Source organism: Mobula birostris, chromosome 15 (genome assembly GCF_030028105.1).
Source record: "Mobula birostris isolate sMobBir1 chromosome 15, sMobBir1.hap1, whole genome shotgun sequence".
In the NCBI taxonomy this organism is placed as follows: Eukaryota; Metazoa; Chordata; class Chondrichthyes; order Myliobatiformes; family Myliobatidae; genus Mobula; species Mobula birostris.
In genome coordinates this window covers 79,397,642-79,415,857 of record NC_092384.1, presented here as the reverse complement: position 1 = coordinate 79,415,857, position 18,216 = coordinate 79,397,642, and the positions used below count along the sequence as shown (strand labels likewise).

The following is an 18,216-nucleotide window of genomic DNA, read 5'->3' as shown; positions in this document are numbered from 1 at the left end:
CTGTAAATGAACAAAATCAGTGTAGACACCTAGTGCAGATAATGGACTGCCTTCATTGCCTTTCTACATTAAGTAGTGTCATAATCCAACAATAAATAAGTGTTAGGTGGATGGTTTTTAATTTGATGTAGCGGGGTAATTTTTTCCAGAATGTGTCAAATCTTTTTGTGGCATCTTTGGCAAGGGACTGAAATTTTAAAGTCAAAGCTTTAAAAAAAACATCAAAAATCACTGTTTTAGTATCCATCAACCCAAATGGATAAGATGATATAAGCACACACAACTGACACCATTTAAAAAACATTCAATCTAAGTACAATGTAATGTCTAACAGCCACACAAGTGCAAAGACTAACACTACTTGAAAACAATTCAACAAGTCTCCTGCCCCAATTAAACAGGATGGCATCTCACATAAATGAAGGGAGTCCCAGCCATTTTCTAAATTAGCTTTTGTTGTTTAAGAGTTGTCCCCCAATAAGCAGCTGTCTCGATTAACTGATAGCCCAACTAACCATATTGTACAGGGGCAGTTACTGTAAATCATTTTGGAACAACTCAGGTTCCCCCCCCCCCCAAGTAACAAGATATGTAATAGATTTTGCTTAGAGTATAAGCTATCTTGCCCCTAGACAGAAGATCCATCCCACATATAGACCCACAAGGACTACATGATTAAAGCAGCCACTGAAAGTAGAACCTAATTAAGGAAGTTAGCTTTGAGATAAGGTTTCAGCTTGTTCATCTCTCAACCAAGACTATCCTGCTAAGTAATGGGAGGAACACATGTGGGATGTATTGTGTGCAGAAGGCATTTTATATTTACTGCTATTCCAAACAGCTTAAAGTAGTTCATGGCGTAACAAAAGAGCTATCACAGAAAAATTGCAGAATGCTGTGGACAGCCTTATCTAGGACTTTCTCCTTACTTTGTGACTAGTAAATATCTGTGCAACTCCCTGCAGAGAAATAAGGTACATAGTTGGAAATTTACTCACGGTTTACCAATATTTCTCACAGCTTTAATCATAATACTCATTCTATTGATAATTGTACACTGTTCATTTGGCTTGTTCTCCAAAATTAGAGCAAATCTGGTCACACATCAAATATCTGAAGTCCATAAACACTTCCTTATCTGCATTCCTACCTGTACCTGTTCATTTTCCAGCTAATCTTTTACTGCTTTTTGAGGGGGGTCCCAAACCAAACAAAAAAAATCCCACAAAAGTCAGCTCATCCTTTTTAAGCAGCTCTATTTTAAAATGGTCCAGTTCTCTCAACCTTTTTTATGCTCTGGAGCCTTACATTTAACTGAGGGTGTCTGATGATCCCTGGATGGGACCCCTGCTCTAGATTATCCCTTAAGGAAACATCCCCAGTCAACCCTTTGAAGATTATCTCCCCCCCACCCCCCAAATTCCAGTGTATACAGCCTGCTCTGCCCAATGGTTGGGACAAACAATATATCCTACATATTGAACTGTTTTCAATGTATTAAATGGTCTTCCCACCTGCACAAAGTGGAAACATTTTAAAAGCCAGGGAAATGAAGTCTAAAGACCTTAAAAAAATCTTGTTTTCTAAAACATTTAACACGTCAGTGCTTGTACCACTGCCATGGGAGCCGGAAGCAAATACAACTGCAGTATTTAGATAGGGAAGAGAAATGTATGTGCAGGGATATGGGATTAGTTTAAATTAGTGTCTTGGACCAAGAGGGCCAGTTAAATGTCACTGTTTAATATATTTTTTTTAAAAAAACCTGTCTGGAGATACTGGAATCATGAGCAAAAAAAAAATGCTGGAGGAACTTAGCAGATTAGGCAGCATCTATGGAGAGGAATAAACCGTAAACTTTTTGGACTGAGACCCTTCATCAAGGCTGGAAAGGAAGGGGCAGAAGTCAGAATAAGGTGGAGGGAGGGAAAGGAGTATATGCTGGTAGATGAAAGGTGAAACCAGATGATAAGGAAGTAGTATGAAGTAAAAAGTGGGAGGGAATAGGTGGAAGCAAAGGATTGGAATTTAATAAGGAAATGGTTTGACTAAGAAATCAGCCTCACCCACACTCCTGCTAGCCCGTACATTTTCTTCCCCCCCTCCCCCATCTTGTATGTTGTCATATAGGACTATGGTATTTTGTATTTAAATAAAATGCAGACATATTGTATTTCTTAGAGTTGCACCCACCTCTCTATTTCGCTAATTACCTTTTGCTAATCATTTTGCAAGCCACCCAGATGCTTCATTCTCACAACCAAAAGTTTCCATCCCCTTTCACTTTCCACCCCCAAATACACATGCCAAATCTTATATATAGGTTTGAGGTCTCTTTCCACTTTGTCAGCAAACTTAGTAATCATATCTTTGCTGCTTTCAGGTCACAGGATCCAGCACTGATTAATCCTATGTGTTCTTTGTTTGAGAAAGATGTCCTTTTGTCTGTTACCCAAAGTTTTCTATCCAAGCCAGTTGCCTTCTCCACGAGCTTTGATTTTCTGCAATTTCTACTGTCAAATAGTACCTCAAAACCTATACTATTTTACATATTAAAGAACCATCTGAGTTGGAAAAATTGGTTTCCACAAAATCTTGTCAACTTCAGTCTACCTCAAGTTACTCTACTTACCCTGCTACTATATCTTCAACATTTTCCTTACGTCAAGTGACAAGCCAAATTTTCTATTTTTCATTAAGCTACATCCGTTATTCTCCCCAATACCAGGCATTTGGCATCTTTAATCGTTTAGATTCAGATTTGTCACAACAATTTGCTCTAATTAATTTGGATTTGCCTCACCCCATTGAAGCCATTCCCTCCCAATTTACAGCTTCCTGTATCCAGTAATGACAGATAGTGTAGATTCATTTCCCATCTCCTGTACCCAATTCCCCAGGTATTCTTTGGATCAGTGCTCATTGGTACTTTATCTAAAGTCAATATTTTTACAGTATCCAGCTTTCTTTTTCAGCATAAGATCCTGCAGCTGTTTAAAATGTGATCAGTTGAAATGTCTCATCACTTTACTCCCTTCCAAACACATGCCAGAAGGGGCTAGAGTTTGGAACTCGTGCTTGGGAAAGGGATCTTCACATTTGGTATTTGCAAGTATACAATATATTCAAGATCCCAGCTGTAAAGCCTTGAAGAGCTGACAAGTCATGTGGTTTGCACTTGAAATTTAATTTGTCCAAAATAACTTCACAAGTCACTGCAAGCTGCCAACTGGTATTCCAGACAAAGTAGGAATTCAGGTCAGTCAATCCATTATTTGAATTAGACAGAGGCCCATTCTTATTTTCATTGGCAGATCTGATAAGGAGAAAAAACCCCACCAAAAATCCCATTCCAATTGTAGGACCCTCATTGCAGTAAAATAACTTATTTCAGATATCACTTGTAATGGAACTTGCATCAGGACAAGCAATGTCTTTGGTTGAGATAGCTAGTTCCTTGTAGCCAAGCTTCTTTCAAATAAAAGCACTAAACCAAAACCAGGATAATATGACACTTTATTAAGTTTTAAAAACCCTCATTATCCAATTAATAACTGACCTCAAAGCATATTATGCAAATTGAAGTCTAAATTTAGACTTAAATTATCAAGAGTTCAAGTCTTCTGAACAACCCTTTTAGATTAACATGCTTTTAAAGGTGTACTACTAATACCCAACATCTTGCATATTGAAAGCTATGGTATAAGGCAGAGTCTCAATTTTAATCTTCCAGTGTTTTTTTTTGGTGCATTCTTCAAGTGAACAAACTTAAGCAGAGGACTGTGGAACTAGTCAAGACTGTTCAAAACCTTCAAGTTGAGTCACTATTCTGCTTGCAGCAAAAGCTTGGAAATTCCTTCTCAAATCAAACTCGGGCACTAGCTGGTTTGAACAAGTCCAAATTCCAGCCAACCTTCCACCTTCTGCTCAATTTACTCTGGATCCTCAACCTCATCTTAATGAGCCTCTGCTTCCAACACATCTCATTCAACATTCATATCTAGTGATCCCGAATTGAGAGTTTCGTTATTCAGTGCAAGACAGGATTCCTGAGAAAGATTTTCAATCACTCGTTCAGTGGTTTTACTTGCTATTGGCTCCAAACCACTAACTTGGACATTTTCTTCAGCAGTGATATCTTGGCCAGTAACTTCCACTTGGCTCTGGTTTTTCAATTCTCTATCTGAAGTGGTCCCATTTGGCACAGGAGTCTCTGGATGATCATCTTCAACTTTGCTGGTGACGGATTCAGTTAATTTTCCATCTGTAGAGTTCTCTGTGGAATTAATTTCTTCAGTGTTCACTTCTGCGAAAACCTCTTTGAGAGTTGAACTTTGAGATTCAGGTGTCGGATCCCCTGAAGTTTCCACTTCCTCTATTTTTTGATCTGAAGGGTTGTGCATTTCTCGGGTAATTTCAGTTGAGTCCAACGCTGATTGATTCTCATCCTGCGCTTCATTTGGTGCTTGTGGATCAATATTGGCATCCTGATCAATGCATTCAACTGTTTCATCCACAGGTACTGGCTGTATATCATCCTTCACTTCTTCCTCTTGTAAGCCTTCACCACAGACGGTGAGTTTAATATCTGGTATTAGTTCAGAACTAGTCTTCAGCAGAGATATTTCTTCCACACTATCCTGGCAGCCAATCGGTTCCACAGACTGTTCATGGCTGGTTTCAGTCACATTTTCCGTGCTTGTACTATTATCCTCTGGGGCAGATTCTGTAGTCGTTGGATCTGGTTGGCCTGTATTGATCACACTGTGAACTTCCACACTATCTTGGCAGCCCATCGGCTCCGCAGTCTGTTCATGGCTGGTTTCAGTCACATTTTCTGTGCTTGGACAGTTATCCTCTGGGGCAGATTCTGCAATCACTGGATCTGCTTGGCCTGCATCTGTCACACTGCTGAAGTCCACCTGCGACAAGTCTACAGATGGACTTTCAGATTCTTTTAATGAAATGCCATGATCTTCAATTTCAGCAACACAACTACCTCCAGAGGTAGAGCTATCCTGTGCACAGGCAGGTGCCTGTCCAATATCAGTTGTTGCTTGGGTGGTAGAATGAAGAGGTTCATTAACTGCTCCCTGAACCTCTTCTCCAGTGTTGGGTTCAGTCACATCTTTCTCCATAACAGCAAACATGGCCACTTCATTCTTCAACACAACATCAATAGGAGTTTCTTCAGTTATTGCTGTCAATTTTGGTTCTTCGTCTTCCTTAGAAGAGTCACATTTAACCTGAGACTCAAGCTGTCTCTCCTGGACAGACATTTCTGTTTCTTGTGAAGGTGCCTCGTGATTGACAGACGAAGACACTGCAGTGTGGGATGCATCTTCAGAAACTCCTTTAAGAACTTTACCAGGATCTGCTTCAACATCTAGGTTTCCACAGCTTTCTTCTAGTTGTTCATCCAGACTTGTCACAGCTTGATCACCCAAACTAGACTTCTCAGTTGAAATGTCTTCAGCCACACTTCTTCCCAGCTCCAAATCTGGTTTTAGAGTTTCCGCATTGGAGCCACTTTCTGGAACTTCAGCAGCCAAGTCAATCACTGCAGTAGCACTGGATGGCTCACCAGCCTCTGGTGAAGGATAATGGGCTGTCTGGTCAGGCAGTTGCTTTTCTGCTTCAACCAAACCAGAAGAGTTTACGTCGCCTTGCACTTCACAGCCATGAGGAGGCTCAGAGGTACTCGCCACTGCTACTTCATTTATTTCTGCAGCTTCCACATCTGTAGCTATCAAAGCTGCTTGTTTCTCTCCAGCTCCTTCATCTGCCTGTTTGGGAGCCTCACTTGCTGACTGTTGTTCAGGAGGCTCACCAGTTGTCTTGCCTTGGTCTTTTGAAACAGCTTTGTTCTTGGGCTCAACTTGCTTCACCTCAGGGTTGTCAGTGGACTCTGCAGCCGTTCTACTTTCCGCTGGCTCGCTCACGTTGTAGCCTCTCCGCTTTCTGCCCAGCCTGCCACCCATGCTGTTAGCTGCAAATGGAAAGATTGAGATTAAGCTAAGTGGTAATGAATGGGCAAGTTTAAACAAATAAAATACTGCGTACAAAGAGTGATAACATTTGGAAACCAATTAGTTCCAACACCTCTAAGTTAACCACAATTCCAATTCTGGCAGTTAATAGGCAGTTTAAATAAATCTAGAGCTTTTCTCCCACCTGACCCAAGGGTGGTAGGGTTGAAAACTGATCCCTTTTCTGGCATATTTTACAACAGCACGAGCCACAATCTGGCCTTAGTATAGTCATTCAGAAACCTCCAATACCCCGTTTTACATTTAGGATGAACATCCTCACTTTCACATACAAAAGTTTGACTAAGTATTCTAATACTTTCTCCATTGTCTAGCACCTAGAGTATTTTTGATCCACTCAGCTACACTTACGCCAAGTGCCAACACCATGAATTATACATCAAGAAACAGACCATTCAGCCCAAGTTGTCTGCTCAAGCTATATACTTGCCCATATCCCTTCAAATCTTTACCCATCCATGAAACTGTTCAAATTCCTTTTTAATATCTTAACTATACTCGCTTCTACAATTTCCATATAGCTTGTTCCACATACCCACCATTCCTGTGCAGAAAAACTCATTAGGTCCCTTTGAAATGTATATGCTTAGTTTTAGAGTCTGGGAAATATAAAGACCTATCACTTTTATCTATGCCCCTCATTTTTATACAGCCTCCTACAGTCCAAGGAGAGAGCCCCAGCCTATGTATCTCCATCCCTCCGACCCATTTGTATCCCAAGAAGCACGAAATACTGGAGGAACTGAGCGGAGCAGGCAACATCTATGCAAGTGGCCAATGTTTCAGATTGAGACCCTTCATCAGCACTGGTGGCGCAGTGACATCAGTGCCGGACTCCGGAACGGAGGTTCCTGGGTTCAAATCCAGTCGGGCTGTTCCTGAGTACGTTTTCCATCCGTGCCAGGTTGAGTGTTGAGTTCACAACTCGACCTCGTAAAATAAAGAAAATACTGTACTGCGAAATGTCTGTGTGAGGAGTGGCGTGCCACACAGTCTCTCGTTCCGCGCCTTGTAAGGCATGAAAATGCCCAACGCTGGTCTCTCAGGCCTGAGTCGACGTCATCATCATCATAGTCACAAGTTACAACAGTACTCCTATGGCTAGGCAATTAATTTTCTACCTTAAAATCTATAGAATAAAACCCTCAGATCTCAATATCCATTCAGAAGCCTTGATCACAAGCTTATTTTATTCAGGAGCAATAGCAGATCAGAGAAGTTTGTCAAGTGAACACTCTACACTGGAAGTTAATTTTAACAGGATTGTTGAGAATCTCAGATCTGATATTATTCTATCAGCTTTAACTGGGTAATTAGGCAATTAAGAGTTTATGAAGTATGCATTTAAGTGTAGCAATTATGCTTGCTGAAAACTTCATGGTGGAGTGACCAGAAAAACAAAACAGTGGATGGCTTGTAAAATTATATCCAAGTAGAGGTTCAGTCTGCAAAGCAGCTATCCCTTTCCCAAGGGGGAAGAGCAATTAACCTGAAACCCCAACTCACAATGGGTATCCAAGAATCATGACAAATGAAGAAAAAGCTGTACCTCAAGTGTGCACCCAACACAGAAGCAGTTAAAATTCCACTGAAGGGTAACGACTTCCATTAATTCACTCATAACTGCCCCTCTTCGAAGAATGGATTAGGGTTTCACAGAAATCAATATCCACATTAAATAATCCTCAGTACAATGGGAGCTGCTGACATGACCTTGATAAATCAGGAGGCAGGGATTCGCCAGTTTTCCAAATGGATACAATCCAAGACAAAATAAGATTAGTGATCAGTACAACTGGAGTTTACTTCAAATCTTAAAATCCCAGATTAGGAATCCTGGTTACTCACTCTTCCAAAACCACCTACAATAATTCCTATCCAACATTAACATAGATCAGACTGAGGAAGACTAGGTTAACACTAATAACAATGTTCTCAATCAAACAAGCTAGTTCAATTCATTGATTTGAGATGAGGCTGAGTACAGGGCTACGGTAGGAAACTTTGTCACATGGTGTGAGCAGAATTATCTGCAGCTTAATGTGAAAAAGACTAAGGAGCTGGTGGTAGACCTGAGGAGAGCTAAGGTACCGGTGACCCCTGTTTCCATCCAGGGGGTCAGTGTGGACATGGTGGAGGATTACAAATACCTGGGGATACGAATTGAGAATAAACTGGACTGGTCAAAGAACACTGAGGCTGTCTACAAGAAGGGCCAAAGCCGTCTCTATTTCCTGAGGGGACTGAGGTCCTTTAACATCTGCCGGACGATGCTGAGGATGTTCTACGAGTTTGTGGTGGCCAGTGCTATCATGTTTGCTGTTGTGTGCTGGGGCAGCAGGCTGAGGGTAGCAGACACCAACAGAATCAACAAACTCATTCGTAAGGCCAGTGATGTTGTGGGGATGGAACTGGACTCTCTGACGGTGGTGTCTGAAGAGAGGATGCTGTCTAAGTTGCATCCCATCTTGGTCAATGTCCCCCATCCACTACATAATGTACTGGGTGGGCACAGGAGTACATTCAGCCAGAGACTCATTCCTCCGAGATGCAGCACAGAGCGTCATAGAAAGTCATTCCTGCCTGTGGCCATCAAACTTTACAACTCCTCCCTTGGAGGGTCAGACACCCTGAGCCAATAGGCTGGTCCTGGACTTATTTCATAATTTACTGGCATAATTTACATATTACTATTTAACTATTTATGGTTCTATTACTATTTATTATGTATGGTGCAACTGTAACGAAAACCAATTTCCCCCGGGATCAATAAAGTATGACTATGACTATGATTTATACTAGCTCGCTCAGACCCTGCTCTTTGCCTTAAGATGCAATTAACCAAAGCAATGCAAATTTTAACATAGCAATTAAACTTGAGTATCATAGAGGGTACCAACTCTGAACCCGTCAGAATATTCAATTTCACTTTGGTACATTACTTTGATCACATGGAACGTGCCCCATGGTCTTTCCAGTCTCAACCTAGAGACTCATTTTCAAGGACTCTGCAACTCGTACTTTTTTTTTCCTATTTGCACAATTTACTCTGCACATTGGCTGTTTGTCAGTGTGTATAATATTTAATAAATTCTTTATTTTCCTGTAAAGGTCTGCAAAAAATGAATCTCAAGGTTGCATATGGTAACATACATTAATAAATCTACTTTTGACTTTGACAGCAACAGTCCTGCTCTCCCCATATAGTGATGTCCTGTCTGAAGAAGGCTCTCAAATATTGAGCTTGACTTTCACATTCTGTGGCAATGAATCTCACAGGTTCACCACTCAAATTTCTTCACTTAGAATCTCAATAGTCTTGCTCTGAACACCAGTGCAGACCCTGACCCTTCATTATGGACTTCTTTAAATTCATGTTTAATTTTAATTTAACCAGACACACAAATACAACCAAATGAAACAGCATTCCTCCAGGCCCAGGTGTACACTGCACATATAGTTACGATAGCAAAAAACATACAGAACAATTGTCCAAGTACCTGAGTGGCATGGCCTGTGGATAGACGGTGCAGCGGATATCTCAGCCAGGACAAACATTTTCCAGTATCCAGCCACTCTAAACTCAAGGAATGGAGGCCAAGTCACCCCAATCTAACTATAGGATTGACCTTACCTATAGAAAGTTTGATGAACCTTTGTTCCACCACTTCCCAGTAGTACATCCTTTTGTCAAGACCATAACAGATCATTCCTGGCTGTCCCACCAAGACCCTGTATAACTGTGGCATGACATTGTCCTGTCATACAATGCAACAAAGTTTGCCATTCAGATTGGAAGTGAAGGTCAACATACCATTTGGTTACCTATGTTGTTACACCCTGCATGTTTGTACAAGGTCATCAGATCACTTTGTACATCAACATTCCCTAATCTAACAATATTTAAATACCTTTGCTTTGCGCTCCCCACTGACTAACTTTACTCAACACTTCAACTGCCAGTTTAAACCTAATTCCAGGCAAGGAAGTTACATTATAAAAGATGACATCATTCCAACGTGGAGGATAGGAGCAAAGATACTATTCAGCACTGCCATGATTTTGGACTGTTTAAGATTTGATATTGCAAGCTTTGAGGTGTAGGGAGTGTTCAGAGAAGGGTAGCACCTCTGGTGAAGGGGCTTGCAATGTCCAATCACTCACTCAGCTTTCGGCCCCACCAGACGCTCAGTTCTCACCTGTGGATCTACATAACTGTTTGCATATGACAGTGGCCACACCCTAGTACACCACTTTGACAGGCAGGCTAAAGCAGGTGAGGATAGCCAATGGGCCTCAGAGCCCAGCGAGACAGGGACATACCTGTCCTAGCATGCAAAGCAAACTCCAATGGACTAGGCAGATAAGGTCTACCGTGAGATCCAATGGCCAGGAAAGTTCTGCAATGCTCTCTAGAGAGCCAAGGACATGACAAGACACAGAAGTAATGGTCATCCATTGCAACCAAGGAAGACCCCAAATGTGATGACCACTCATACCACTGGACCCACCTTTCGAAGTCGAGAGCGGAACTGCCCAGTGCAACAGCTTTTCCACTTTCAAAATTCCACCCCCCACAGGTTTCCTGTCATTGTCAGACATGACAGACAACCACCATTGCAAGCTTGCAGATGAATGCAAATGGGGAAAATGGTGAGCATGGACAGGTGCTCAAGCAGGTAATTCTGTCGCATACTGAGGTGACTATTTCCTTCCATAGATGCTGATGACCTGCTGAGTTCCTCCAACACATTGTGTGTGTGTGTTGCTCTGGATCTCCAGAATATCACATTTATCCCTCATTGAGACCATCACAGTAGGAACATGCAATTTAAAGCTTGCTGATCTGAGCACTGCTTTACGATAATCAAATCTTTAATTGAATCTACAGATTCATCCATACAAAGCTAAGTCCATGGACAATCTTACATTTACAGGAAGACTATCCCAATGCAAGCGGTTTAAAAAAATAAACTGCTAGATGAACTCATAAGGTAGGGGTTCCTAACTGTTTTAATGCTAATGACCAGTACCATAGATCAGTGCCCCGATCCATGGGGAAGTTTGATGTTTAAGTCTACAGGTGTACCATGGAGAGCATTCTAACTGGTTGGCATCACCGCCTGGTATGGAGATGCCAAGGCACGAGATCGGTGAAAGCTGTGAACGCAGCCAGCTCCACCACGGGCATTAGCCTCCCCAGCATCAAGGTCATCTTCAAAAGGCGATGCCTCAAAAAGGAGCAACCATCATTAAGCACCCCCAAACCCCAGGACATGTCCTCTTCTCATTGCTACCATCAGGAAAGAGGTACAGGAGCCTGAAGGCACACACTCAGCAATTCAGAAACAGCTTCTTCCCCTCCACCATCAGATTCCCGAATGGTCATTGAACCCTTGCACACCACCTCACTATTTGTGCACTAGTTAGATTTATATGCATTTCTCATTTTAATTGTACAATTTATTTTACGTATTCCACAGTACTGTGGCTACAAAAATTTCACAACATATGCCAAGTTATTGAACCAGATTCTAAACACCCAAAATATAGGGACCAGACTTAAGTGGGAAGAAAGCAGAAGGGGGGGGGAGGAGGAGGAGTGAGACCCGAAGACGCCCCTTGCAGATACTGTTCCACCCGCTGAGTTCCTCCTGCAGGTTGTGTCACTCCACATTCGACGCTCTGCGTCCTGTCAAACCTGGTCCAACCGGTACCACCTGGACCAGATACTCCCCAAGACTTCTTCGGACCTTATCACATGCCTAGCTGACTCCAGTTCATTAACAGGGCACCAACTGAACACGGGCAGAGGAACCCAGACAGATTCCACCACAACAGCCCAAACCAGCTTCGAGTTGCTCCGCTGGGAACAGACGCTGGCTAGTACGAGGTACAACTGCCTGGAGGTGGCCAACAGGCGCCTCCTACCCCAGGCCTGCAGACATTTGGAGTAACGGGACATTGGGTGGTGGGGCGGTGGATCGGCCAGGGGCGACGAAATCACTGACAAACCAACCGATTCGACCGGACCTCCTTCAATCTTAGACCGGGAGGGAGACCCGCCCAGCAGGGAACAGACCGACTCCGAGGGCATCCCCGTGTTAACCATGACACGGAGTTAGCACCTTGCCCCTATAGAGACTGCAGGGTGACCCCTCCCAAATTCCACCCCCCCCCCCACACACACACACACACGGAATTGGCGACCCGCTTTATACCAGGGCGGAACGGGGAGGAATATTCTAGTAATTGGGAATCTCCCAGTCAGCAACGGGACATGTTGAACCATCCCTACAACCCGGTCCGATCCCACATTCACGCCCAGGGGTTCGCTGACCACCACCCACCCCCACGGTTCGGTGTCCGCCAGACGGAGGTGTGGGGTGGGGGGAAGAGAAGGTCTCCCACCGGGAGCGAACCCTCGATTCTGGGTCCTTGCGCTCTTCCAGCGGGGGGGGGGGGGGGTCTCCTCACGGTGGGGTGGGGAGAAGGAGGAACAAAGGCGGTGGTGAGTCGCAGGATGTCCCAGCGCCGGACGGCCCAACGTTCTCCGGGTTCGAAGGGAGACGCCGACCGATGAGTGGCGGGGTAAGGGGTTCCGCCGGAGGGAGGGGTGTCTAGAACGGGAGGGAGGACACGACCCCGGGAAGGGAGGACAAAATGTAAAATGGGGCGGTGCTGGGTGCCAGAGTAATTGGGAAAGTTGGAGGGGGCGGTCAAAATCCATGGGAGGGGAAAGAGGAGACAATCCCAGTCCCGGTCCGGGAGCCGGTCAGTTAAACTCCGCACATGGCGAACAAAAGAACCGGTTTCTCCTCCTTCAAGTCCCGGGCTTTCCCTCAGTAACAAGCGCCGCTCCCCCCTATATAGGACGTAGGGCTGGGGATTTACCCTCCTCCCTGGAGCAGAGTCGGGCTAATTCCTCCCTCCGGCCAGGATAACCTACCCTCCTGCTCCGGATCGCGTCGGCAGCTACACAGGGAGCTTGGTCCAGACTCCGAGCCGGCGCGGTACTGACTGAACGCTGGGGCGGAACATAGGGCGGATCCCAGACGGTAGGGTAGACTCGACTCGACTCCCTCCCCCACCCGGCCGCCCCTCCCCCTTTTTAATCCCTACCAACACCCTCCTACCCGTTCATTCGTTCTTCCCCCCCCCCCCATTGTCCCATGCCTTACTCCTCTGCCCCTCGCCACACATTACCGGTTTTCAATTTGCCCTAAGTAATTAATTTACAATATTTAAAGAATAGAACTAACTTTCTTGTCAGCTCACGGTCCGCCCAACCGGTCAGAGAATCCACCTCTTTCCCTCTCCCGCCGCGGTACCCACTCTCGATTCTCTGAATGAAACCGAACCCGGCGTTTGGGGCGCCTGCGGAAAGTCCCTGAGCGGCATTCTGAAGAGAGGTTTCTCGCCATCTGAAGAGCAGATCATCTAGTCTGTACAATGTAAAATGGAGCGGAAACCGAACCCGGCGTTTGGGGCGCCCGTGGAAAGTCCCTGAGCGGCATTCTGAAGAGAGGTTTCTCGCCATCTGAAGAGCAGATCATCTAGTCTGTACAAAGTAAGATTCCACAATGTAAATGAAGCGGGATTTCCCAGTGGCTAACCATTTCAATTACCATTTGGTCTCCTCTTCTGCCACGGTCAGGTCACTACCAGGTTGGAGGAGAAAAACCTCATATTCTGTTTTAGTAGCCTCCAACCTGATGGCTCCTTCCAGTCATTTTCTTCCATTCCCCACTATGACCTCTTACCTCTTTTCCTCGCCTGCCTATCACCTCTCCTTGGTGCCCCTCCTTCCCCTCCTCCCCAGTCCACTCCTATCAGAATCCTCCTTCTCCAGCCATTTTCCTTTTCCACCTATTAACCTCACAGCTTCCTCCTTCACCCCCCCTCCCCCTCCCACACCCACCTGGCTTCACCTGTCACCTTCGAGTTTATCCTCTTTCCCCTTCCCTCACCTTCTTATCCTTTCCAGTCCTAATGTAGGGTCTCGACCTGAAATGGTGACTGCATATTCCTCTCCATAAATGCTGCCTGACCTGCTGAGTTCCTCCAACATTGTGTGTGTGTTGCTCTGGATTACCAGCATCTGCAGATTCTTGATTAGTCAGGGGAGAAGCAGGAGATTGGGGCTGAAAGGGAAATGGATCAGCCACTGGAGCAGATTCGATAGGTCAAAGGGCCTACTTCTGCTCCTCCGTCTCACAGAGTCATAGAAAAGTACAGCACGGAAACCGGCCCTTCAGAGCCATTCAAGCTGCCTACTCCCATCCTGGGACCACAGCCCTCCGTACTCCTACTGTCCATGTACCTATCCAAACTTCTCTTAAATATTGAAATCCAGCCCTCCTGCACCAGTCATTCCGCACTCTCACCGAATCTCTGAGTGAAGAACCTGAAGACATGGTCCTGAAAAACATTGTCTAGTTTTTACTGTGTACTGTACCAGCAGTTATGGTCGAAATGACAATAAAAAGTGACTTGACTTGTCTCGAGGTCCTCCAGACCCGGCAACATCCTTCTAAATTCTCAATCTTATTTACATTGTTCCCGCTGGTAGGTGACCAAAATTGCAGACAGTACTCCAGATTAGGCCTCACCAATGTCTTGTACAACTTCAACATGACATCCCATCTCCTGTACTCAATACTTTAATTTATAAGGCCAATGTGCCAAAAGATTTCTTTACAACCCCATCTATCTGCGACACCACTTTCAATCTTTCAAAGAATTATGGACCTATATTGTCTTCCTTTTGTTCTACCACACTCCTTAGTGCCCTACCATTCACTGTGTAATACCTATCCTGGTTGGTCCTACCGATGTGCAAAACCTCACATTTGTCTGCATTAAATTCCATCTGTCATTTTTCAGCCCATTTTTCCAGATCCCGCTGCAAGCCATAATAGTCTTCCTTGTGGTCTTATGGTCTTGTGTGTTTATGTTGTCACGTACCCCATGACAGGAATAAAGAAACCAGCAGAAATAGAAACCACTTTGGAGTCTAGTATTGCTATAAACTAATAATATTTATTAATAACTACACAGTACAGTAAATATAAATGTAAATAAATCAAACAGGTTAGTAGTGATTATATATAAGTGACTAAATCAGTAAGTGTGGAAATATATGTATGAAAACCAAACTTCTTTAAGTCTAGGGGTAAAAAGATACAGCCTTACGATGTTGAGTAAAGTTCAGTTCAGTTCAGTTCGTGGTATTTAGTTGAGTAGTGATGTAGCGAGAGAGAGAGTGAGTTGAGTCTTCAGGTGAGCTGTTGCCGTCGATCTTCTCGTCATCCTCCGAAGTCCTTCACAAGTCACCGACTGTGACTTTAACCAGGGGGACCGGTTTTCTGTGGTGGAGCTATCACCCAGGCAAGGGTGGACACATAGACAACTCCCCACCAGTCAACCCCTTCTCCTTCACTGGAATAGCAATTTGGATCAATCCGCCTGATCGATCCTCCAAAACCCACTTTCTCTGTGGGCACAACAAAGCTCATTCAGTGTCCAGATCACGTGTCTGAGGTCTGTATCATCTGACCTCCTATTTATCTCACCAGGCTGAGCATCACCTGTCATTCAAAGAGTCTCTCCTTCCTTTGTCTGCAAAGAAATGCAAGCAGGCAACAAGCCCTTGAAAGTAACATCAATAATGTCCTGTTGGTCACCATAGCAACTTTCGAGCTGCTCGGTGCTGTCTCCAAACCCAACTCAGTAGAAATCCAAAGTTACTTCCAATGCCTTAAAGTGACAGTCCAACTGTTAATCTTCGTCTCTCTCTCTCTTTTCAAAAGCAACACATCGGTGGTAAATAACTCTTTCTCTCTCTCTTCAAAAGCACAGTTAATAGGAGTACTCCAGGATCTCCTCACAATGTAATGTGGAGAGATGGCAGATACAGAAATCTGGAGCAACACGCTTTACATATTGAAGCCACCACAAAGACTTGGTGGGAGAGGACCACAGTGTAGGGTTCTGCTACTGGAGAGAGAGGGGCTAGGTTGGGTGAGGAACCCCCTCAATTATTGTGGTGGTGTACTACATAAATGACAACAGTCAAGTTCAAACGGAAGTTTAGTTTCGTTTCATTGAACCACAAGTGTACCACCAAACAAAACAACATTCCTCTGGCCCAAGGTGCACAACACAATACAGATGACACACTCACACAAAGCATAATGTAATATTACCACATATAAATTAACAAATAAAAGCTGGGTTTACTGGCACAAGTTAAAAAGTAAACAGTATAACAGTGCTGGCGCTTCGTACATGATGAGACCTAGTCTCGGCACAGAGCATCACCTCCAGCATTTTGTGTGTTTTGTCAGTAGTCTCACAGCCTGGGGGAAGAAGCTGTTTCCCATCCTAACATTTCTTGTCCTGATACCCTGTACCTCCTGCCTGATTGGGGGTGAGGGGGTGTCAGGGAGGTTGTTGGATGGATGGGAGGGATCATTGACAATGCCAAGGGCCCTGTGTACGCAGCGCTCCTGATAAATGTTTCTGATGTGTGGAAGGGAGAGCCCGATGAAGTTTTAAGGAATGTAACAGAACACAACTATAAGACCGTAAGATATAGGAGCAGAATTAGGCCATTTGGCCCATCGAGTCTGCTCCGACATTTCATCATGACTGATCTAATTTTCCTCTCAGCCCCAATCTCCTGCCTTCTTCCTGTTTCCCTTCCACCAATTCACCACTCTCTGGCTAAAGAAATTCCTCCTAATCTCTGTTCTAAAAGGATGCCTCTCTATTCTGAGGCTGTGTCCTCTGGTCTTCGACTCTCCCATCATAGGAAACATCCTCTGCACATTCACTCTATTAAGGCCTTTTCACCATTTGAAATGTTTCAGTGAGATCACCCCTCATTCTTCTGAACTCCAGTGAATGCAGGCCCAGAGCCATCAAATACTCTTCATATGACAAGCCATTCAATCCTGGAAACATTTTCATGAACCTCCTTTGAACCCTCTCCAGTTTTTACACATCATTTCTCAGATAAGGAGCTGAAAACTGCTCACAATACTCCAGGTGAGGCCTCACCAGTGCGTTATAAAGTCTGAACATTACATCCTTGCTTTTATATTCTGGTCCTCTTGAAATGAATGCTAACATTGCATTTGCCTTCCTCTCCACAGACTCAACCTGCAAATTAACCCTTAAGGAATCCTGCACAAGGACTCCCAAGTCCCTTTAAACCTCAGTTTTTTGTATTTTCTCTCCATTTAGAAAATAGTCAACCCTTTGATTTCTTCTACCAAAGTGCGTGTCCCGACACTGTACTCCATCTGCCATTTCTTTGCCCATTCCCCTAATCTATCTAAGTCCTTCTGTAGCCTCTCTACTTCCTCAAACCAACCTGCCCCCCACCTATCCTCATTTCGTCTGCAGACTTTGTAACAAAGCCATCAAAGCGAGGACGGGCCGAGGCAAGGTAGGGAGGTAAGTTACTTTCATCATTCTTTTTTCCCTTAACCTAAGGATAGTGGGTATGACTGCGAGGCCAGTTTTCTGCTCTTGGTGTCAGATGTGAGATTTCCAGGAGACTTCCAGCCTCCACAATGGCCACATCTGCACCAGGTGCATAGAGATGCAGCTCCTTAGAGAGCGGGTTAGAGAACTGGAGCTGCAGCTCGATGACATTCAGCTTGTTGGGAAAGTGAGGAGGTGAGAGACAGGAACTACAGGGAGGTAGTCACCCTGGAGCTACTGGAGACAGAGAAGTGGGTGACTGTCAGGAGAGAAAAGGGGGAGCGTCAGGTAGTGAAGAGCACCCCTGTGGCCATCCCCGTTAACTCCATTTTGAGTACTCTTGGGGGGACGGCCTCCCTGGGGGAAGCAACAGTGGCCGTGCCTCTGGCACAGAGTCTGGCCCTGTGGCTCTGAAGGGTAGGGAAAGGAAGAGGATGGCAACGGTGATAGGGGACTCTATAGTTAGGGGGACAGACAGGCGACTCTGTAGGCGTAAAAAAGAAACACAGATGGTAGGTTGCCTCCCAGGTGCAGGGTTTGTGATGTTTCTGAGTGTGTCCACAATATCCTGAAATGGGAGGGTGAGCAGCCAGGGGTCGTGGTACATATTGGTACCAACGACATAGGTAGAAAAAGGGAGGAGGTCCTGAAAGCAGAATACAGGGAGTTAGGA

General features: G+C 44.6%; 1 protein-coding gene across 1 annotated transcript; it reads right to left on the bottom strand.

The window, feature by feature from the left end:
- Positions 1–3,504: 3,504 nt before the first annotated feature.
- Positions 3,505–13,066, bottom strand: LOC140210335 (uncharacterized). The gene is made up of 2 exons (XM_072279209.1): positions 13,000–13,066; positions 3,505–5,989 (listed from the first exon to the last, which is right to left on the bottom strand). Exon 2 carries the CDS (start codon positions 5,979–5,981, stop codon positions 3,984–3,986), a length of 1,998 nt encoding a protein of 665 aa, XP_072135310.1. The 5' UTR covers positions 5,982–5,989; positions 13,000–13,066; the 3' UTR covers positions 3,505–3,983.
- Positions 13,067–18,216: the final 5,150 nt, after the last annotated feature.

Excerpts from the sequence above, each read along its gene's own strand:
- LOC140210335 (XM_072279209.1), bottom strand. The coding sequence starts at position 5,981 with ATGGGTGGCAGGCTGGGCAGAAAGCGGAGAGGCTACAACGTGAGCGAG.